Source organism: Syngnathus floridae, chromosome 16 (assembly GCF_059516105.1).
Source record: "Syngnathus floridae isolate MCC-2025c chromosome 16, RoL_Sflo_1.0, whole genome shotgun sequence".
Classification (NCBI taxonomy): domain Eukaryota; kingdom Metazoa; phylum Chordata; class Actinopteri; order Syngnathiformes; family Syngnathidae; genus Syngnathus; species Syngnathus floridae.
The window spans coordinates 2,145,390-2,167,746 of NC_142428.1; the positions used below are offsets into that span (position 1 = coordinate 2,145,390).

General features: G+C 48.1%; 1 protein-coding gene across 1 annotated transcript in view; it reads right to left on the minus strand.

The window, feature by feature from the left end:
- Window positions 1–420: 420 nt before the first annotated feature.
- grin3ba (glutamate receptor, ionotropic, N-methyl-D-aspartate 3Ba) overlaps window positions 421–22,357 on the minus strand; it is a 45,182-nt gene continuing 23,245 nt past the window's right edge. Inside the window, exons 2-12 of the mRNA XM_088400105.1 lie at window positions 16,132–16,802; window positions 12,625–13,121; window positions 12,287–12,558; window positions 11,375–11,611; window positions 9,591–9,737; window positions 9,374–9,519; window positions 7,332–7,447; window positions 4,104–4,255; window positions 3,337–3,501; window positions 2,055–2,122; window positions 421–1,906 (exon numbers count right to left, since the gene is read on the minus strand). Coding sequence (XP_088256231.1) covers window positions 997–1,906; window positions 2,055–2,122; window positions 3,337–3,501; window positions 4,104–4,255; window positions 7,332–7,447; window positions 9,374–9,519; window positions 9,591–9,737; window positions 11,375–11,611; window positions 12,287–12,558; window positions 12,625–13,121; window positions 16,132–16,802 — 3,381 coding nt within the window. The 3' untranslated portion in view covers window positions 421–996. The remainder of the gene's footprint in view (window positions 1,907–2,054; window positions 2,123–3,336; window positions 3,502–4,103; window positions 4,256–7,331; window positions 7,448–9,373; window positions 9,520–9,590; window positions 9,738–11,374; window positions 11,612–12,286; window positions 12,559–12,624; window positions 13,122–16,131; window positions 16,803–22,357) is intronic.

Below are 22,357 nucleotides of genomic sequence, written 5' to 3' on the forward strand. Positions count from 1 at the left end.
TAATGCTAAACATTTTAGGTCGCCAGACTTGAGGTCCCCACACCAGTGTAGATGTCTCCAACATTTGTTTTCAAACAATGAGGAAAATTAATTCACAAAAACACACTGAGAATGTAAATTAACCTTTGCCCTCTTATTGCCGTAAATACCTGAAGACAATCCTGTTGGGATATTTCTTGCAATTTGTGTTTTGGTCCCCACGCCGCATGAATGTGGAAGCATTTGTCCTCATTAGGTGATGAATATGCAAAACACACAAACAACAAAAAACAGACATAGGACACTTTCAAAATGGCGTCTGCATTGCATGCTATCACGGGGACATGAATTGCGGTCACGTCCTTCGGTAGAATTCCACCGAGCATCGCACAGATGTTGCGGATACAAAGTCGAAAACTCAAAAGTGAGATAGCGGGCACCTTTCGTATGTATATAAATGTTTATTTCAAAACATGGAATGGTCCATATCATAAAATCTCTATAAATGTGGTTACAATTTGTCTATAAGTGGATGGATGAAACGTATTTCGCGTCAACGTTTTAGTACGGAGCGCTTTTGTCGTAAAGTGTAAAATATATTCTCGTCCTTGTCAGTTACGAGCTGCACCGCTTCTCCACTTTGAAAAGCCTTGGAGGGATGTCCTCGGATCCAAACGTGGAAGTGGTAGGACTGCAGTGGTATTGCACATGATCAGCGGAAAATGGACTGAAGGAATCCACAAAGGCCTTGTTTTTTTCCCCTCTTGAAAAATAGATTGCTTCTCCATTGTCCTCAGTCACTTTAAAAGGTCCCCATAGCTGTGGGAAGAAGGGCAAGAGCGCCCTCTAGCGGTCAAATGCAGAGCTGAATGACAATACTGTATTACGTTTGACAGCATCGAAACATCTTTACAAATAAAATGTAGAAATGAGTCCGCTGTTAATATTTTTAATGAATCGTGCCTGTCTTCCCGCGGCTATGCACGTTTTCTCCAGCGGAGACGACCTCAACTAATCTCAAGCCCCGCCCCCTGCGTCTGAATGGCTGGATCTTGTCCTGTCCAAAGTGCTGAGAACGCGCGTCAGGCTCGCCTTCTGCCGGTCGAGGCTCAGAGTGTTCCGGGCCGATTGCGCGGTGCCGAGCTGGCCGAACCGACTTCGGTCCAAACTGGCGGAAGAGGCGGCACGCGACTGGCCGGTCCGATCCTCCGCCGGGAGGGGAACCGAACGGAGCTGGGGGGCTCGCCCTCGGTCCAGGCTGTTGATTGTGTTCAGCGGGCCGATGTTCCCGAGTGCGAGGTTCCCGGGAATGACCTGCTGAGGCTGGTTGTTGAGAGTCTGTCCGGTTCTGTCGGGCTGAGGGGCGCTGCTTTTGTCTGTGCTGATGGTTTGGACCCGCAGCCGGTCCCGCTCCCGCTCCAGGCTAGTGTCCCGACGTACCGCTCCGCTGCGTTCCCGCTCCAGGCTGGTCTGGATCTCCGCCCTCCTGGCCAGCGCCTCCCTCAGCTGGTTTCGAAAGATCTCGATCTTCTCCTGGAGCTCCTGCAGCTCCCCTTCCCACAGGCTGGTCTGTCCGCCCCTCGCCCCCAAAGGAGAGAGTACCAAACCCGCGGATGCCAGCGCCGAGACGGGCCCTCCGTTGGCTTGGAGGCCCAGATTCCCCAGGCTGGGGAGACCCAAGCCGCCAAGGCCCAGCCCGGGCCGGCCCACCATGCCGGGGCGTCCCCGCACTGAGGCGGTGTGGGTGCGCAGCCGGTAGCTGTGGAGGGTGTCCAGGTCAAAGTGCACCCGCTTTTCCTTGGGCTCGTGGGACGGCGACGAGGAGCTGCCGCTGGAGGCGGGGAGGGATTTAGGGGGGGACGGCGGGGGAGCCTGCTGATGCTGCTTCCTATGCAGGCTACAGTTGTCCGAGATGCAAGAGGAGGCGCTGGTTGAGGACAGGAAGAGTCCAAGTTAGATAGAAGAACCATATCGCAAAAACTGATTGAAGTTCGTATTAAGTTGCAACTTGTTTCAAGAAACCAGGGTTTAGCCGCCATCTTGGAATATTATGTTTCGCGTCAAGCAAAACTTACCTTTGTTCAAGCCCCGTCAGCTCTTTACCTTCGTCCTCATACGCCGTGTGGAGAGCTCGATGAATTTTCTGGAAAATGGCAAAACAAATAAAAAAAGGAAAATAATCAAAACAAAAGACAATATCAAAGCTTGTCTGACCTTGCAGCGCTGACGGATTTGTTGATTTATTGCGACCACCTCGCTACGCTCACACACAATGACACAAATCTCAAAATCTTTGCTGCATTCATTTGGCTGCCAGACGTGCTTGAAATTTGGGACCAGTCAAAATCTCGAGGACAAGTTTGTTTTTGAAGGACTGCTGGAATGATAAATAGCCTCACCAAACCAAAATGTCCGATTTCCTGATGTCTTTTTGGGCGAGCAAGTTGGGGGGCTGAATGTTCTGAAAATTCTAAAGGTGGCCGATTACACTGGCACATAGCGCCAACTACTGGTGAGGAGGAATTTTTCAATGACAGATTTCGGTGTCTGGTATCGACATCCTTTGCCAATACCTTGAAATAAGTGCACTCCAAAAATTAATTTGGCCTCATAGGAGAAAATTGTCAAGAGAGGCTTAACAATGGAAGACTGATCACTTCATCAGCTCCGAGATGAATCAAGAGATGAATTTATGAAGAGCCATTATTCCGGTCACGCAGCCTTAAATGTGACGACTCAAGACGTCCGCTCTTCATTTACATCACATTACCTAGGGAGATAAGTCGAGCTCCAACACGTGGAGATGCGACGTGGCAGCTTTCCTCTACACGCGCAGGAACAGACACGGGAGCGTTTCACTTGAGACATCAGATGTGATGCTTTGATATTTGAGCAGATTATGGGATGATTGCTGCAGGCTGCCCTGAGGGGTTGCCCTTTTTTGGGGGGGGTAGGGGGGGGGGCAAGAAGCCTTGATGTTCTTGTTACTGCTAAATTACTAATAATAACTCCAACCTACTGCCAAAGGCTTCTCATTAAATGGCGGGGCATGCGTGACTTTTACAAGCCAATCTCCATTTTGTTGATTTTGTGGCTGTGGCGTACCACCATAGCACTTACATAAGAAAATATATCATCAGTAAAAAAGATTAGACACCAAGAAAATAAAGAAAATAATGATCACATTTAAAAAAAAACTCCTCAAGAATGTGCCAATTATCATTCCATCAATGACAGATCATCAATCAGAGAAAATAGGAGTTGCAATACCAGATTTATGACAGTAGAGGGCGCGTTTTACCTTAAAGAATAACTGCAGAGGCTGATGTACTTGCACAAGCGTGTGTGTGTACTCACCTGGCTGGTGTGTAGCCAGTACTGCAGCGTGTGTCTGTTCCGGAGGCGCGGGATGACCAGGTGATAAAAGGTGTGCTCACCCGCCAAGGTCAGCAAGGCGCCGCCCACCCCCATGCACAGCAGCACAAACAGGCCCGAGAAGTGCTGGATGCCCATCTGGAGCGTCTGGAGGGAGCATTTAAGGTTGGTCTTGACTTGCGAACCTCAAGCGCACACACACGCACCTGCTCGCCTTGTGTGACACCTTTATGGGTCGGCGGCATCTTCTAAAGTGCTCTCATCAGGTTCCCGTCACCGAGCTAATAATAATAATATGTGCGACGCCTCTGCCATGCTGGCTGTGCAATTAGCCGCGTGCTGACGCGGACATTTTCTCAGCCAGGTGCTTAAGGTTTTCTCCATCCAGAGGGCAACGTGGCACTAAATTGTTACGAAATTAGCCCCAACAACAACCTTCGTCTCCGAAAGGGAGGAGCAGTTGTTGGAGGTTCAGTTTTCAAAGTCGAGTTTACGTTTCTCATCCAGTCAGATTTGTCGAATCAATGTCGCCAACATTACGACTACTGCGAAACAATATCGATGCTCTGAATACACAACATAATGGAGGAGCGTGCCCATGTCATTGTGCGGCAGTGTGTTTGTGTGTGACAGTGAGCTGGCGTCCCAAAGGGAGGATTATTTCGAGACGTGTCGTTTTAAAACGCAGAGCACGAAGATGACGGCTCGAGTCCGCCATCAGCGCCGCCGCCGTCATCCTGCCCGCTTACCTCAGTGACGGCAAAGACGCGCTTCCCGCAGGGCACCACTTTGTACCATTTGTCGTGCAGCATGTCCATGAAGCCGTCAGACTTGTAGCGGCTGACGAACTCGGACACGTTGCGGGTCAGAGGTGAACCTTGCGGCAGGCCGATGCCGTAGCCTGGAAGAGAAGCATGCAAAACAAGATTAAGAGGACTGGATCTCCAATGTTTTGGTCTGGATTCATTCAAGTCTTATCTTTGATTTGGTCTCAACTGGCCTTAGTCTTAATCTTAATCCCCAACCTGGTCTTGACTCAGTATCAGTCCCTCAAAGCCTTGGTCTTGATTTTTCAAAACTCAGTCCAAACCCTCAAAGACTAAGTCATGACTCAGTTTCAGCCCCTTCAGGTCCTGGTCTCGTCTCAGAAAGTCTGCCTCTAGCCCTCAAAGTCTTGTCTTGGCTTTTGATATATTGGCCTTGATTTGGTCTGGACTTTTGCCTGGACTTGTTCTTGCCATGTCACAAAGTGTTCCAGGTCTTTTGACAGTTTGACCTTGGCTCTCCTGTGTTCTCCTTTGCTCATTATAGTCATGCAACAGTGACCTAAGACTTTTGCACAACACAGCGGGAGCGAATTATTCAGCCTTGGTGGAGGTCAACTGTTGTTTGACGTGTGTCCAGCGATTCTCTGGCAGCGCGTGACAGCCATGTGGATGGAGGCCCGCTGCGGTGGTTCCCGTGAAACAAAAGCGGTCAGTCGGGCGGCCTCAATTAGCTAAAGGGCAGATGCTCTCTGAAATAAGATTTATTGGCTCGCGAGGCTTCAGCCGGAATCCAAATCGAGCACTTTGCAAGCAAGTGTGTTGAGTCCACGCGCGCGAGCGCACACACTCGGGAGGTCAGTACAACACGGTGGCCTTTTCTGGAAGCATGCAAACCTGCCAGTGCTAAGCTTCGCCGCCATTTTGTTTTTCCGCTATACTACGACACTGAAGACAAACTGCAAGTGGTAAGAAAGATGGCGCTTTTTGGAGCCCCGCCCACTTTCTCAGATTCAAACAAGTGCGGAATGACCTTTTGGCGATGGTCCACTGATGAACGGCATCTGGCGTCAACCTGTGTGAGCTACACCAGATAAAATATTAAATAATTAACAGCTGTCTGCTGGCTGGGAACACGTTTTGCCAGCCACAGTGTGCGGCGTCCTCTGCTTGCATCTTAAGTCTGATGTTCATCTTCATCATTCCCTGGCTTTCTTTTTTTTTTTCCTTCTCCTGGCACTCTTATCTCCCGCTCGCTTCGTCTGGTGGCGTCTCCTCCTCCCGCGTCGCCGTAATCGCCATCAGCCTCGGCGCGGCCATTAATTGAACAAATGATGGAACGCGAGCGAGACGTCGTTCCTTATGGAGCATAAAAGCCGCAGAAATGTCCCTTAAGACTCATCAGCGGCCTCACTAACGGGGGAAGAACACGTGTCAAATTATTAAGAACACCTCTCAGACTGACGCAGTCATTTCTTGCTGGATCGTGTCCACGTTTACGTCATGTCGACTAATCGGCTCCATCAAATGGTGCAGCTGTCCCTAATGAAATGTCTCGCAGCGGCCGGCAAAGACAGCCGTTCGTAAACGAGGCCGCCGTTGCGCTTCTGCTCACGTCGCCGACAGCTTATCGATGACGCCCGAGTATCAGGAAGCACTTAAAAGGAAGGCGCTGACGGCCAGACAGCGCCATTCATTTTTTTTTATCTCCAAACGGGGCGTGGCGATGATTTATTGCGACTATCAACTTGCAGAGCAACATCGCCGCCATACTTCTTCATATCATCTTACATCATCTCATAATTGTTTTGGGAACGGGGACTGTATCGCTCTGCTGGGTTTTACGCGGCCGTTTTTTAAAGTCAGACTCCAACTGAGCAACCTTCACGTGAACATCAGCAGACAATTAAACACCGAAGATTGTTTCCCTGATGCATCCTACATTCAAACTTTCCAAAGTAGTTACCGATAGGCCAAATTGCATTTTATTCAACTTTTAAAAGTCGTCAGTGGACGAGACGTGAGCGGCCTGATCAACAGCGGCCCCTAAAAAAATCAACAAGGGCCACGATGGTCTGCTTGTTGCAACATAATTAATGGGCCTGTTGGCGGCCTAGCAGTGGGGGGGGGGGGGTCGAGGAGCGATAGTCCGCCGTCTTTGAGCAGCAAGCACGAATCATAGCATTAATTCCGGCCGTGTCGTCACCTTCCGAGCTCTCGCTTCTCCTGCTCCAGGTGAAGGTTTGTCTTGATTAGGCGACTCCGCCGGGCGCCTCTTTTATCACTCAAATGAAAGGCGGCCCGCATCTCCAGCGCCTCCGCCAGGTTTGCGCTTTATTGTTCTCTCGCTCGTGTTTACGGTGTAATCCCTGCGCCCCCCCTTCCCGTCCTTGTATGCCTTTTTAAGCGGTTAATCAAGTCCAGTGACGGCGCTTGCTGGGAAAAAGCCTTACGCGACGCCGAGACCACATTGCGAAAGCCAACGGGGTTAAAATGGGGCACTGCTGCCATCTACTGGTGGTTATGCATCACTATAGTTGTTTTCAAATCTGCCAGTCTTCTCTACAAAGTTACAAGCATTTACTTTCCCTGAAAAAAAAAAACCTGAATGACGTCAAGCTACGGTAGAGGATGACCCCTGCCAAAGAGGTCACCCGCTCTTTCATTCTGGACATTGCAGATGAATAATAGATGATGCCCACGTACTTTTAGCCTGCAGTACAAGTTCATGCGGTGAATCACTACTGCCACTCACGGAGATAACGTACTATTTGATCCTCACCATTCGCGTGTGTGTGTGTGTGTGTGTGTGTGTGGTGTGCATACGTCAAGGTGCGTGCTGCTCGACAGAGGTGGCCCGTGGTCATAGAACACGTGTGTGTCGATGAATAATGTGCAGCTCCTGCCCCAACATGGACACATTACTTATCGTGTGTGTGTGTGTGTGTGTACTGTGTGTGTTGACCCACATTCTTGGAGGCATGCTGTATGTAAGAAATAAATCATCCCTTATAAATCCATATACTGATTGGATAGGAGAACAAATCTTTGCCCTCCACCCAAATGACTATCGAATTCAAATGTGTGTTGAAAATTACAAAAAAATTAGAATAAATAAAGAAAATGAATAGAGATAAAATAATAATAATATACAATAAATAATATTATGATAAAATAAAATAAAGAAAAATAATGTTTGTGTTTGGAGCTCACCTTCAATGGCGAATGGCTTGCCCACCGTCAGCAGCTTACAGTCTGCGTCGATGGACACCTCGAAATCTAGGAGGGCTTTGTCCATGATGAAGGCATCCAGACTGGGAGGATCCGTCCTTACACACACATGAAAATCGATTAATTCAAAAAAAAAATCTTTCAATGAGATATTGGAGTGAAAAATCGAATCATCCGGCCCACAAAGGCATCATATGAATTTGACATGAGACGTCTCGAAACGTAGCCGGACTAAAAACCTAACTACAAAGCGGACGCCATTAAGTGCATCCTCGTGTAAACACGTAAATCATTTAGCTAAGCTGCCAGCCTCTGTGGCAGCCCGATAAGACTTTGGCCGCGCTGCCAAACACTCGTCTTCTTCTCCTCCTCTTATTGATCCTCCTGAACCTAATTGACCTCTAATTATAGAGCGCTCCTCTTTGCCGCCGAACAACAGGCGGCTGGAGATAAGTGTCAGCGCAACAAAGTGGATTTCAAGCGTCCAAACGTGGCCCAGACGCAGGCTGAGGAGGAAACAATTATTACGGAAAGGACAACAACATGAAAGCCCACGTTTACATTTCTCATAAGCTCGCTAAGCGGTTTTTGTGTGTCCACGGGATTATGTTACGTCTTCCAATATGCAATTTTCAACAACAAAAACACAAATGAACCAATATAAAAGGGTTTTTTTTTCAAAAGATGTATTATTCAAAGACATCTTGTCATAATGTGTATAAAGGTTCAACAAGTTTATTTTGTCAATATAACATCAAGTACTTTTCGGCTCATGTGACAACGATGGAGGTCGCGCGTGGGTCGAGTCAGATCCCCGAAAATCGCAAAATTTCAATCGTCCTTCAAGTTTGCCAATGTTTACCGCCAGACAAAAGGCTGACTTTCCAGAGTTTTTTTTTTTTTTCTGCTGTGCTTGCAGAGCAGCAGTGTTTTATTGTTTACCTCTAGTGAGGCCTGTCAGGTGCAAAGAAACATGGAGGGGAGGGGGGGGGTTCTTCTTCTGAGACATAAACACAAACCAGCGGGTGCTACCCGATGCTTCACCTTGGTGGTGCGCATAAAATGGAGGATGGAAGCCTGTGATGGTTATTTCCTCCTTGTCTTAAGGTCCGGACCGGGGGACTTGTTGTCCTCGAAGAACCGATTGTGTTTTCTTCATTTTTCTCGTCTCTTTTTTCCCACTCAAACGCAGTGCGGACATTCGATCGACCTGTGTAGGTTCTCGTCTTCTGTCAACAAGTTGCTAAACTTTACTCACTTCGTCCAACTTATCAATAAAAAATCAAGTTACAGTTGGGTCAAATGTATTTTTGAACATTTTATTGGCCAATCGGACAAAATTGACCGATTAATTGGAAAATATTCGCTTTTTTAAAATTGGCAAAAATTACATATACAAGCACATTAATTGGCGATTAATCAATTATTGGAATTTTACAATTATCGGGATCAGCCGCGATAAATCAAGAACAGGTTGATCTTAATCATATCTAAATATGCTGATGATAAAGACCTGAAAACAATTTAAAGGGTTCGTACTTTTGCTCGTGTTGCTACTTTCCAAAGTTCCACTTTTTGTGTGAGCTTTCAGTTAATTAATTGTTTTTTTTTTGGAAGGTCCGTTATCGTTCCAGCGAGGGCATCTCAATTAATGCAGTAAACCTGAAATAATTTCATTGAACCATTTGAGTGAACTCAGCGATAACCTTTTTTTCCTCTCGCTTCTTGAAGCAACTTTCCGAGTTGATCATTTGTGCAGTCTTCACCTTGTCCCCGCTTGGAGGTGAGATTTGTTTGTTTCTTATGTTTGGGCAATCGGAGAGACTCATCTGTACACAACGTTGCCGTTCTCATCCAGGATCAAGGGCAAACTTTGCACAAGCTTTTTTTTTTGCATGTGTCGCTTTTTAAATAAAGATTTCCATTAAGGAGGCGTGACATCTTTGTTTGCTTGTTGATAGAAGAATAAAAAAGCGCTTTGAATTGTGATGCCGACGTGATAGCGTTTTACAATTTGGCCTTACTTGAGCATCCGCACGCCCTCAGGGGTGGTGGGCTGGTTAAAGCGCCGCATGTAGTCGTGCATTTCGGGAAAGCTCTTCTTCATGTAATCCTCGGCGCTGCTTTCCCGCACCGTGCCGAACCGGAAGCCCAGCGACGGATGGTGCAGCTGCGCCAAAAAAAAAAAAAAATATCACATTGGTGACCTCAACGACAACACAAAGTCGTTTCGAGTCTAACCTTGTCGTCGTGGATTCCCGACACCTGCTCGAAGGTCTTTTCGCCCACCATGACGGCGGCCAGGTTGGCCGTGTAGCTGGAGAGCACCAGCAGGCAGAAGATGGCCCACAGGTTCATCAGGAAGCGGCCCGTCCAGCATTTAGGGGTCTGAAGACGGGAAGGGCAACGTGGCACCATATAAAAAAAAAGTGAGGACCAAGTTTTGTTCTTCAAAGGACACTTGAAGTATTGACACAAGTTGAGTTGCACACTTAAAGCTCTGTAGCCTCTTTACAACGGCCACATTAGCACCCAATTAAGTTAATTGAAAAAAAGATGGCCGGGCGTATTAAAGCAAATCCAACAACGGGGAGCTGTTTAGAAGGAAGCGCCTCGGAAACATGAGCGGCTACTGTGTACTTTACGCCCACCTCTGAAAACCAATCATTTATTCCACCAATTAAAATCCACCTCGTGTAAGAGAAGCTATTTCACTCAACAGCCCCCTCTGCTGTCAACTGAAATGACATTAAAATGCCCTTGGGCTCGCACAGCCAAAGTCAGGGCTCAAATGTTCCAATGTTGTTTGAAGTCCAAAGTGAAAGTGTAAGTTACAGCAGCTAATTGGATTTAAAAGCATTCCTTGGCAGCTTTTTCATGACGGGCTCGCGAAGAAAGTGAATGTTTGGCTCAGATGCAGTGCGATGAGATGTGTTCCCTGGGAAGCGGGACTGCTAATGGGGGCAAATCTGTTCATCAGCGAGGATCAAAGCCTCGACCTTTCAATTAGGCGAAGGTCTCCCTAATAATTCGGCTCCTCTTGCCGTTCATCCCCGAGTCATTTGCGAGCTTTTCTGTCGAGACGGTATTATGATGGCGATGGACATTGATGTTGTATTTTAGGATTTGCGAAGGGGCATTATATTTCTTTCCAGACAGATAAACAGGGGTTGAAAACGACCTTGCGTTCGGCGAGGTTCACATACCGAGACCGGAGTGATGAGATTTGAACGAGAATTATCTGGTTAGTCATCAAATTTCCTGCGCTTAGAAGTCAAAGTCTCTGAAGGGTACCGAGGTGCTCCCAGGACAACTTAGAGGCGAGTCCGAAGTCTACGTGACCTGGTTGAAAGCTTCTCTACCATGAAAATACCTTTCAGGTTGATATGCCCGAAGATCTTAACGAGACAGACAATTGGGTCATGTCAAGAGGACTCTGGCCCGACCTTTGAGGGACTGAAGTGAATCAAGTTTTACATTAGCCACCTTTCTCACAAGTGCTCATTTTTAGGAACTGCAATGTTTTATTCACTTCAGCCTCAAATCTGTCAGGGAACATTGCCGGTAAATCATAACCGTGATACATTTTCAAGAAAATTGGTCCCTCCCGGGTCAGTTCCTCATCTCCGCTTCGCCGATTAACCTCAAAACCCAATGTGGTTGGTCATGTTCTCCTCTTTGTTTCTGGATCCTCGCCTGTCTGAAACTTTCTCTTGGAGAGTTGACCTCCACTCCGTTCGCCCCTCTCAACTTCATCCATCCCAATCACGCCGGTCATAACTCTTCCAATCTCCGTGGAGACACTTACCCTTGCATTATCCTCCCCGTGGCTCCTTACTTCATCACTGCCTAACGTCCAAGCTCTCCCTCAATCAATCTTCTTTGCTCCCCGGTTATTTTTTCGGTCGCAAAAAGTCCCCTAAATCCTCTCCCGAATTACCTTAACTGCTTTTGTCCTATTGCCTCAGCTCCCAGCCGCTTGAAAACAAAATTCCCATCCATCAAGGAAATGATTGCAATGTTACCTTGGTGGCCACGGTACGGCCAAACAAGATGGCGTAGCACAGGTTGAGGGCGGAGGAGTAGGAGAAGACCCGAACCCTGTTGCGCCCGTGGGGGGTCATGCCGAAGGGGCTGTTCCACTCGTACAAGGTGAGGAAGAGGGCGGTGAGGTGCAGCGTGACGAAGATGCCCACCCACATGGACCAGTGGAGGGGCCACATGAAGGCGCCGATGGGGGCGGCGGTGTCCTGACTACGCACCTGGGAAAAAAAAAGCTTTTGTGAGTTTTTATTCTCATGTTTTAACTCGTTCCTTGGCAGGGATTGCGTTTTGGCAGAGTCTCTGCAAATGCAGTAGTGCTCACTGGGCTGTAAAATAGCGGAGTAACACGTCTAACTTTGTGCACCATTTTTCTCCGAAATCCTTGAGAGAGTCGTTTCACTATCTGCTTCATATTTTTACCAGCAGCCTGAGGTGTCTTGTCGGTAAACACAGCCAGCCATAATTAGCTTGTAAAACCCATCCACGGTTTTCCATTTTACACGATATGACGACTCTGGAAGGGGTAGGGAGGTCTTTTTTGTTGCTTTTCTTACAGGCAGATGAGCCTTTATTCCGAAATGGGACCCTACCGTCAGATCATATTATACATCGCAGCGTGTCAGCCGCACGGGGAGATGTTAACAAATCAAACGAATAACGGCGGCGTGTCTCCGGGCTCGCCTCCCTGAGCCGTTACGGCGTCTTAAACTGCCGCTCGTTTTTGGAATTTCCATAATTAATAGGCCCGGCGTAAAGCGAAACTAATTATTCACTCGCTAATGAACTTCTGTTGGTGGAATGAGAGGGGCCAAAGGGTAAAATGAAGCGGCGGGGGTGGAGGTGTTCGAAACGTCTCGCGCTCGGAAATGTAGAAATACAAATACTTTCCGTACCAGGATGCCCAGGCTGGTGGAGTAGAAGGGCGAAGTGAAGTCTATGACTCTGCTCCTGGCCGAGTTGATGGAAAACGAGGTGACTGCCATGTCCGCCGTGCCGCTCCTCAGGTCGCCCACCAGACCCGTCCAGCGGCCGCCGCCGCTCATGGCCCCGTACTTCCCGTCCCCGACAATGTAGAGGTCAAAGGTAAAGCCCATGTCCTCCGCTAGCTTCTCCAGCAGGTCGATGCAGTAGCCGTAGCAGCACTTCCGCAGATCTTCCGGAAGGCCTGCGGACGGGAAGACCCGAGGTGAATTCTGATGAGGCAAAGCGATTCAACTGACGGCAGCCTTACCACTGCCTTCCCAATCTGCTGCTGATGCGTTTGGGTTATGCAACTGGTTGAACAGTCCTTGTATCACATCCGACCTGTTGGTCCTGGGGTCCAGGCAGAGCTGTCCCGCGGGACACAACCCGTCCTCGTCCACCTCGCGGGTAAACACAAACGGGTGTTCCACCAGGGTGACCACCTGCAGACGATGCCCCTCCACAGACAGCCCGGGCCTCCAGCGTCCCCCGGGGTTAAAATCCCCTTGACCGTCACTTCCCCTCACCCCGGCGCCGAGGCCTTGACCCTGGCTGCTGCTGAAACCTCCCACCAGCCCCTGGACACCGCCTTCCAACTCCAACCTGCCTCGGGACCACTGACCGACAGTCACCCAGGCCGGCTGGCCCAAAGCGCCCCTCTTAAGGCTCCAGACATGGAAGAGCTGTGAGGAAAGAACTCTGGAGAGGTCAGCGTCCACCTGGATCAGGCCTGTTGCACCGGTGAAGGAGGTGTTGGAGAAAAACCTAAAGGCACAGATTGTAGATATATTTTTGTTGTCTTACCCTTTCCACAAACTTTAAACAGATTCCAAATACATTAAAACACAACCTAATAAAAAAAAAGACTTTGGACTGTTACTGTACATAACGTTGCTTGCGTTTTATTGCTCTCCCGTTGTTCAATAAACGAGTGAAAAAATGCAACGGCTACTGCGGCTCTCATTTCCCACGTGTGGTGGGCATTACTGCTAGTATGTTTACAGAAAAAAAATTACATTAAAAAATGGATCGCTTGAAAAACTTTCTATATAGCGGCGACACGAGTGATGAATTTTGATATAGCGGGTGGCGATGGTTTGTTTATTTATCGCCATGGGGAAATTCAGTCGTCCTTTCGATAGCTGAGAAAATTCTCGCATATCCATAAAAGGACATCGCGAGACGTTCTAAACAGACTCGGTTGAAAGTGTCAGGGGGAAATAAAGATCTATTTTCCATCGTGCTCAGCCTCATTAGGGATGCGGGTGAGCTGGAGTTTGTCTTTAGCCGAGGGTCACGTTTACAAACAATCACATCTGTGGCCAATTGAGACTTTTTAATGACGCTAATATGCATGTGAAAAGCATCTTTGTCCTCAAAAATCAATTCCAAGGACGTCTCAATCAGGAATCATTTCGCCAAGAACTTATTGGGATGTGGGAGGAACCACATTGGAAGTCTCGAGAACCCCAGATCAGAACCGCCAGGCAGTTGCGCGAAACATTCGCTCCCGGAAAAAATAAACATCCGAGTTTAAGCAAATGACGGATAGGAAAAGGCAATCAAAAGGTTAAAAAAGGATATTGCAGCGGGCCACGCTCTGATAGAGGAGCTTTCGACAGTCATCTCGGTTGGGGGAATTGCATCTCCTGGAAAGTCATAATTAAAAGTTAATGTGGAGCAGTACGGGGTCTTCTCCGAATTGAAAAAAGTGCTATTGCTATGGGTGGCTTCCACGCAGGACGAAATAGATCAGGATGAGCAATCCGACTCGGCGCAATTTCATCTTGCGTTTCATCGGGAGGGGCGGCGTCTCCATTCGTACCTGTCTGAGTCACGTTTGATCGGATCTGGATTGGTGTCGAGCCACTACGGCCCGGTTGTTGAAATGTTAAAGAATGCAGGGATCACCGCATCACTGAACCGTGCACGGCCTGCAGAAGATCCCCGGTGGGAGATGACCTCGTCTTTCCTCGTTTTGGACTTTCCCGTGGAAAAATCGACGTGCGTGGAATGTAATGCCCTCCCCATTAAGCATGAGATATGCTTTGTGAAATAAAAAGATTAGATTGATCACACGGGTCATTAACCTCAGCTCCGAGTCTTCCGTTTGTGAATTCCGACAGTTTCTTTCTCGCCCCCCGCTGCCGCCGCCATCATTATTTACTCCGATGGTGCGATAATCAATTTATATCATCTGTCTTGCACAAAAAAAAAAACGGATCCCAAATGCAGCTGGTGTCATCGTCGTTGGCCGCCGCTTATGTTTCCTCATCAGCCGGCTTGACAATAAAAGTGCGAGTGCTTCCCCTGCCCGGGATGTTGAAATCACTCTTGGTAATAGCGCGGCTGAATCATCATATACTAAAAGACAGATGATTCATCAAGGCGGGCCACGCTCTTATCCTCAATGCGACATCCGAATGAAATCTCTGTGTTGGGTTTTTTTTTCCAGTTTTTTCAGGGTGCAGATTTTCATTTTTTCAGGGTGCAGATCTCCGGGCCCGATTTTTTTTGTGCAAATTTTTCCCCACTTTTGAACGTCAAATGTCATAGTATGTTTTTGTGCCAGGCCTAATGGATGGGGCGATGCGCCGGGGCATGTCACTAAGCATCCCCGGCAGCGTCCGAGAGGAATGGCTTCCCGTCAATCGCACCTGGCGGGTCGGTCGCGGCGCTCAAGACTGAATGTCAACAAAGCGGCGCTGGTAAGTAATGACTCCATAAGAGAGTCTCAGGCATTCGTCTCTCCCTCTTATCATTCCATCTTCCTCCGGAGGGAAAGTTTACTCCCCTTAAGGAAGACTCCCGACAGAGCTTGTTTTCAGGCCTCTTAATCTTTCGCTGTCCGGCGAGATGGCGGCAATTTCAGATTCTTCTCCATCAACCTTATTGCTTTTTTATTTTTTTTGCAGGGCTGCTTCAACTTCATTGTGACTTAATTTGTGTTTCTCTTCCTTCCCTCCCGGCTTGCCGCGTCCTCACGAGTGTATTTTCTCTTTTAATGCTCTCTCGGGAATAAACAACGGCGTATTTTATGATTATTACGGGCAGCTGAAGTAGAAGCGGAGCCAAACATTCTCCACTTTTGAAGACTATAAGTTTATTCTTGAGGAGGTGACTCATTGCCCTCCCCGTTGTACCTTGACCGCCCCATCCCCTCGGCCTTCAAATTAACCTTCATCTCTTGCTTTATATTATTTGCCTTCCCTGCTAGGGACATCTGATTTTTTTTTTTTTTCCCGGTTCTTGTTTACTCGTCGTCACCTTTGATTCTAGCACGGAAAGTTGTAAATGTCAAGTCTCGTCATTTTGTAGTCTTCGCCACGGACGGCTCAACGGGCGTCCCGGTGCACTTGAGGCAGCCGAGTCATCTGCTCATATTGCTTTGTAAGTCTCTCGACTCGTTCTAGCCCGGAGCCTCCTGATCAAAATTGTTCTGGCACGACCCCGTGCTCACTTTAACTGTAGACGATGGGGACTCTCCGGTTGGTGATTATGTTGTTGATGAGACGCTCAGCTGGCCCTGGCGTCACTTCTGATGCAAATCCTTCTTCAGAGGGAGGGAAAAATGAGGATAGGATACACGCCGTTTCATCCATTGTGCCTTCTTCAGAAGAAAAAAAACCAATCTCCCCGTCAACGTTGCATCAAGACCGAGAACTGTGTAAACATGGCAGCTTTGTTCGGCTTTAAGTGGAAAATGTTAATATGTGCTACTAGAGCTGTCAGAAGCTCGCGTTTGAATCTACAGGAGCGAAGAGAAATGGTTTACCTGGACAGATATCGTCCCGAAGAAGGCGGTTCCCGTCGTGTGGCTTTATCGTAACAGTTGACCATGTTCTGTATCAGCGCCAAGTCGGGCCTGGCCGCGGCGGCCACCGTGATGGCTCGGCCAATCAGCTGCAGCGCATCGCGAATGTAGAAGCTGATAGGCTTGCGCCCCACTTCCCCATAGGCCAGAAGTCCCAGGGGGCCCCCCAAAGTATGCAGGGAGTCCGGCGACAGCGGGTAGCCCATGATCCACTGCAGGGCCGGCAACGACGGGGCGAGCCGCTGGGCCGCCCGAAGCACCGAAGAGAGGCACTCGGGGTCCGAGCCCAGCAGGAGGACGCTGGAGACGGGCGAGGCGGCCCGGAGTAAACGTGTGGAGAGGATTCGCAGGACCTCTTCTTCCCTCTGGTCCTCCCGCCTCTCCTCGCCAGCGCCGTTGGTCAGGTTGACCACGTTCCACAGGTGCCAGGCGGCCCCGCTGTGGCTCTGCAGGTGGGACAGCAGACCGTTGCTGCCTTCCTCCCAACCGGGGCAAAGCACGGCCGCGCCTCGCCAGCCGCCGTCCTCCCCGCCGTCGCCGTGGTCCCCGTCGCCCGCCTGCAGGACGGCGAGCAGCAGGCTGCCCAGCGACGACGGAGGCACGCGGGCCGACATCTGCAGGTGGAAGGCGTTCTGTCGGAGAACGGGAAAGACAAGTATGTCATTGGTCACAGGGAAGTGAAAGACTGGCACGGTGGTGTCGCGACCCGGATTTGGACTGCGGTTTTCGGGAGGCGTGTGGTGACAATGTCAGTTAGTGAATCGGCACTCCTCAGAGCCTTCCTCTGGCCATCCTCACATAATTTCAGGTTCTGACACACCTGACATGAAAACTGTTATTACCAGAAGAACGGGTGTCATTTTTTACTGCAATTGAGCCATTACGCAGACGAGATGGTGCAGAATCAAAAGCAGCCGCTCCTAAGAATTCTCTTTCATACCGTCAAGACAATTTTGTAGCTTCTAAGAAACGTTTCTCTTCCGTTTCAATCCATCGCTCTGATCGTTCGGGTCACGTTTGAACTGGAAGCAGCCGACTTTGGGCCTTGGTGGTCGATACGAACCTACGCAAGTACGGACGATTTCCATACTGAAAAATTGTATGTGTACTACGATTAATCGTTCCTGATTCCGATTCCTCTCACGATGAGTTCAAACGACTTTCCCAAAGACAAAAACAACTGGACCACACGCATTGGGATGCCGAAACTTTCCTGGAACGATTTTGCAGTACGATCAGAAAACATAGGCCAGCCTTTGATTCTTTCAGGACCAATCGGTTTGAGGCAAACTGCTCGCTACGTGCGCTTAATCCGCCGCGGCTTGGCGGGGTGACAGTCGCGTCCGCTGCCCGACACCCTTGCGACAACACTGGCTCGTTTCATACACTTCCAAACTGGATAACACTGTTGTCCTTGAACGCAGCACACAGATGAAAGTCCCACCCCGCCCCCACCCGCCAACAACGCCTTCCTTTGGGGATGCTGACAATATTTCATGCTATCGGCGCTCCAGGCAAGGTTGATCTTTCATATATAGAGGAAGAGCAAAGTTCATCTTTTGAAGCCTTTGGACGGCGGGATTAGCATGCACCCGACGTCGGCTGACACGTTCCTCCATAAGCATCCACGTAAAAAGGCATGATTGAACGCCCGTTGTGCACATTTGCGACGCTTGCATAAGCACAATACACACACACGACTTGGATGTCACCTGTGAGTCTTTAAAGATGAAAAATTCCCACAAAAGTGCAGATTGGACACATTCATTCAAATGGAAATGTCCCACCCGGGAGTAAACAAACGCCGAGTTTCTTAAGAGGAAAAAAAAAAATGACTGAAGTGTGCTTGATTTAATGCAGGGGGAGGAATTCATCCTCTCTGAGTGCGTAAATAAGATGGGACAAGATGGACGTGTTTGAAGTGAGAAGATCACCACTGTTTCCAGTATTTCCAGTCCTCAAGAGCACAGGCTGGAATAATAATAATAATATTTACGCCCCGCATAGTGATTTACGGCGCTCGATGAGATGCTCGCAAACATGCCCAAAGTGCACAGCTGCCGTGTAAAAACAGATATAAAATGAATGGAGCAGGTAGAGTGGAGATGAGATGTGATTTCAGGCCCATACTATAAAATATTGCAAGATGACCTTAAAAAATACATTGAAAACGATAAAAGCGCAAGACCTCTGCCAAGGTTAGAAAAAAAATATGGAAATATTATGTAAAGGGCCATCATTGCTACAACTGGTTGGGATCGATTTGGGCCCTGATGCAAGTGGACTGTAACAATGTTTAAAACATTTTTCCTTCTATTTTTGTCCAATACATATTCCAGTAATGTTGCCCTTGCTTAACGTATAAAAGTCTTCAAACCGTGGCAAAGGTTAGCACATTAGCAAGCTGCTAGACATTAGCTGAGCGTGTTAAATGTCCCTGACCTCTGAGCATCTGTATGCATGATACCCCTCTTTTTTTTCCGCCGTTCTCAGGTAAAAGTTCCATCAGCAAGCGCAAAGGCTCCGAGGAAGAATGCAAGATAAGCAAGTGAGCGGGGAACGTCAGCATTATTCCGGTGTAAAATCAAGTGCAACGCCCTTTCTCACGCAAATTAGCAGCCTTGGATGCAAGCCGTGATTCTGATGAGCTGGACTTGATGGAAGATGTTCTGCACACATAATCAAGAAATCAAAAGTGATGTTGAAATCACATGATTCTTTTTGATTCTATTATGGCGAACCGTTGCAGGTTCAGGCGTCTCCGAGGGGTTGCGCACGTTAAATCCACTCGGATCTTCGGACTCGGCCGATCAAGCGGTTTGACACGGCCGTGACGGATCACGGCGCGAGGGAGCGGCTCACGGTTACTAAGCTCATTCCTTATTTAGGCGTCGGCGCGTAAAGCTTGCATGAGCGTGCGCGTGCACGAAAATAGATTTCGGAACACCGACACACAAAGCGAGTCGCAGCACCTGCAGTTTGAGGGCTTATTAAAGGCTACGAAGTGGAAGCTTAGCCTTAAGAGCTGGCGAGTGGACGCCGAGGGCAAAGGCGGTGAGCTTCGAGACGCGCAACGGAGCTTCACTTCAATGCACACGCACGCGCCCTGGCACTGAGGGTATGGGCCGGCTGCCCGGGTTTGTGAATAGCTGCTTTTCTTCTTCCTCGGACCACAAACAAAGCTGGTGATGAGGAAGGAGAACCCGAGATTGAAAGGGTGGAGGCAGCATTCCAAAACAACACTCCAGCAAGCACATTAATATTTCAGCAGGTGTACGAGGCGCCAGATAGCGGCTGTAAATATATGTTGGTGATGAAAGACGGACGCACAAGACTGATATGTGAGGTTTAATATCCGCACTTGTGGAGGAGGAAAAAAAAAAAGGGCTGAGCGTTTGTTTGCAGCTTGAATGAGATGGAGAGGTGTTGCGGGTCTGTTTTCGCAGCGGGGCGCCAGATCTGATTTCACAAGTCAAAATAATGCAACTGTCTACTTTTGAAGATTTAATATCAAAATAAATTTATCATCCCCAAACAAACAAACTTTCAAGCACCTGCCAAAGCAACAGGTGGTCAATAAATCTTTTTTTTTTCTAATTATAACAAAGTGGGGAATCTTAAGTGCACAGCCTGATAATCAGGCCAAATATGAGGATTTTTTTTTTTTTAGTCCAGAATTTCAGATGTTTATGAAAGATGATCTTATCTTTTGGTCCTGGGTGTGTTGACTTTTTTCCATCAGCATTTTCCCGCCCTTTTGATCAACGAAGGCCCAATTCTCAAATGTTTCAAAGATTATCCTGAGCAATTATTCTGTGCTGTGAGGTCGTGTTCAGAATGATCAACCCCCCTCCCATTCTCAACTCAGAAAAGCAATCAAAAAGGCAAGTGGAATTTGATCCGATCGGCGGACCACAAGAGAATATTAGACAAAACAAATCGACACACTTGCGGAATACTAATTTGTCGAAGGAGCGCATCGTTTTGTCCCCATGCATCCAAATAAACAAGCTTCATTAAGCGCAACTTGACGCATTGACGCCGCCGTATTTCAGGCGGCGGCCTCAGTTGACCAGACAGTTGTTATGTGTAATTGCATGCAAATAATAATGTAATCATTAACATCTCCAGGGTGCTCGAATACCGACAACTTTTTTGCGCAACAGTTTTTTTTTGCGTAGGAGCTCGGTCACGAACTGTGTAGTCATAGAAACAACAAATGTATTTGAAAGCTGCATTCAATAAGTTTTACTGACAAATTGTTGCTTCTTATTCATGCGGTGAAAATGTATGACATCATATTTCACAGTGAGGTGCTCGACACAGCAAAAACAAAAAGAAGCGTGATTTATGCAATTTTGGCAACAACCAAACCAAAAAAAAGACTCTTGACTTGATGGCACGCTGGAAAAGATGAGGAGCAGATTGCAGAGTCTGGCATGCGTCAGGTGGCAGTTAGAGGACGGAAAACAGCAGGCGGAAAGCGTTAACGCACGCTTTGAATTACGTTTGATTGGGCCGAATGGACGCCCGACGCTCAGGCTGCCCGCGACAATTTGGCGGCGGTGGCTGGCGGGTATGAGCGCGTAGAGTCCATTAAAGGTAAGGAGCCTGTATGCTGGAGGAAGACGCCATTGCATTGTAAAAAAAAACAAATAAATAAAAAAAAAAAACACACACTCACACACAAACACACACATCTGAGTGATGGCGGATAAAGCCGTAAATGACGACAGGCTCTTGTTTGCTCCTCCAGGCTCATATTTTACACGGGAGCACTCCAAATTGTGAGGAAGGGTGAGAGTAATGCTTGCAATCCAGTCACAAGAAACGACACTGGGAATCAAACCAATCAAAGCTGATAATTGAAATAAAGGCTTGCGTGTAATTGAGAAAGTATTTGAGGCCCTTTTGTTTGGCATTAATCGAATTATATTCAATAGCTGGAGGATGCAGTTTGAGAAGAAATAGCGCATGAATGCAACAGGGCTGACAAGCAGAAAATGTATGCAGGGAATGTAAAAGACTCGACTTGCATTATTTTCACCATGAATTGATAGCATGCCGACAGTGTTTACGCAAGTACAAAAACCTCGAACGCAGTTTATGTTTCGTCCTGCATTGCGGTAGATTATATTATGGTTTTGTGTTAGTAAATTTATGTTGGCGCCACCTTGTGGCATCGTAATGTGAAGGAACTGCGTTGAAGTGCGTTGAGGAGTTCACGTCTTGCTTTGCTGCCACCTAGTGGCATTTATATGTCAATTACTCGAAGACTGGAGGCACTTTGCCGTACTAGCGTTCTAAAAGTTGCATAGCTATGTTTCTCTGCATGAAACAACTTCACATCTAGTTTCAATATCAAGATTTTAACATTCATCAGCTGACTTGAATGTCAATCTAAGCAAAAAAAAAAAAAGGATGAGCGCATGACGGGCGGATTGGCTTTTAACGAGCCTCCTGACGTGGGGAGAGTGACTGACTCGGGCCGTTCCGGGCCGGTTCGTGAGTGCTGAGTGCAGCGCCTGCCTCTGTGGGAGGCTTGTCATGTCAGAGATGCCTCGCCGTCGCTTTTGTCGGGAGCTCCTTTCATCGTCCCTTTCGAAGAGATACGAGCTCACAGCGGAAAAAAAAAAAAAATGCTGAATGGATCTGCATCAGCAAGCAGCCTCTCCGTTGATGCTCATAAGATTTGTTCAATGTCCGTTTAGTTTTTAGTTAAGTACAGTCGTCTATGTAGAACTGAAAAATCGACATAAGGATGGTGAAAAAGTATTTGTACTTTGTTCCGCCACTATTATGGAGTGCCGAGAATCCGAGTGCACAGAGGAAAACTAATCTGACTCGTGATTGCCATCCGTTAATCGCATTTCGGTGGCGGATTCATCCGAGCGCCGCGCAGTACCGGCGTCCGACGACGTCGTACATCTGTCAATAACGGCCGTCGCCCGGCGGACGTCCTCCAGACCCTCCGACGGGGCTTCCGCTGCTGCAATTTTCCAGATCATAACTCCCTGCTCGCAGTGAAGATGAGCTTTGAGCATTGGCGGTAATCATCACGCCATCGTGTTGAGGTGGTGGGGGCGGAGGGGAGAAAATAAGCTGTTTTGGGTGTTTCCAGGCTGCTGCCGGGATTGTCAGGGTGGAAAATAGCCTCTTGCTGGCTTGGAACGGCCAGATGACAACA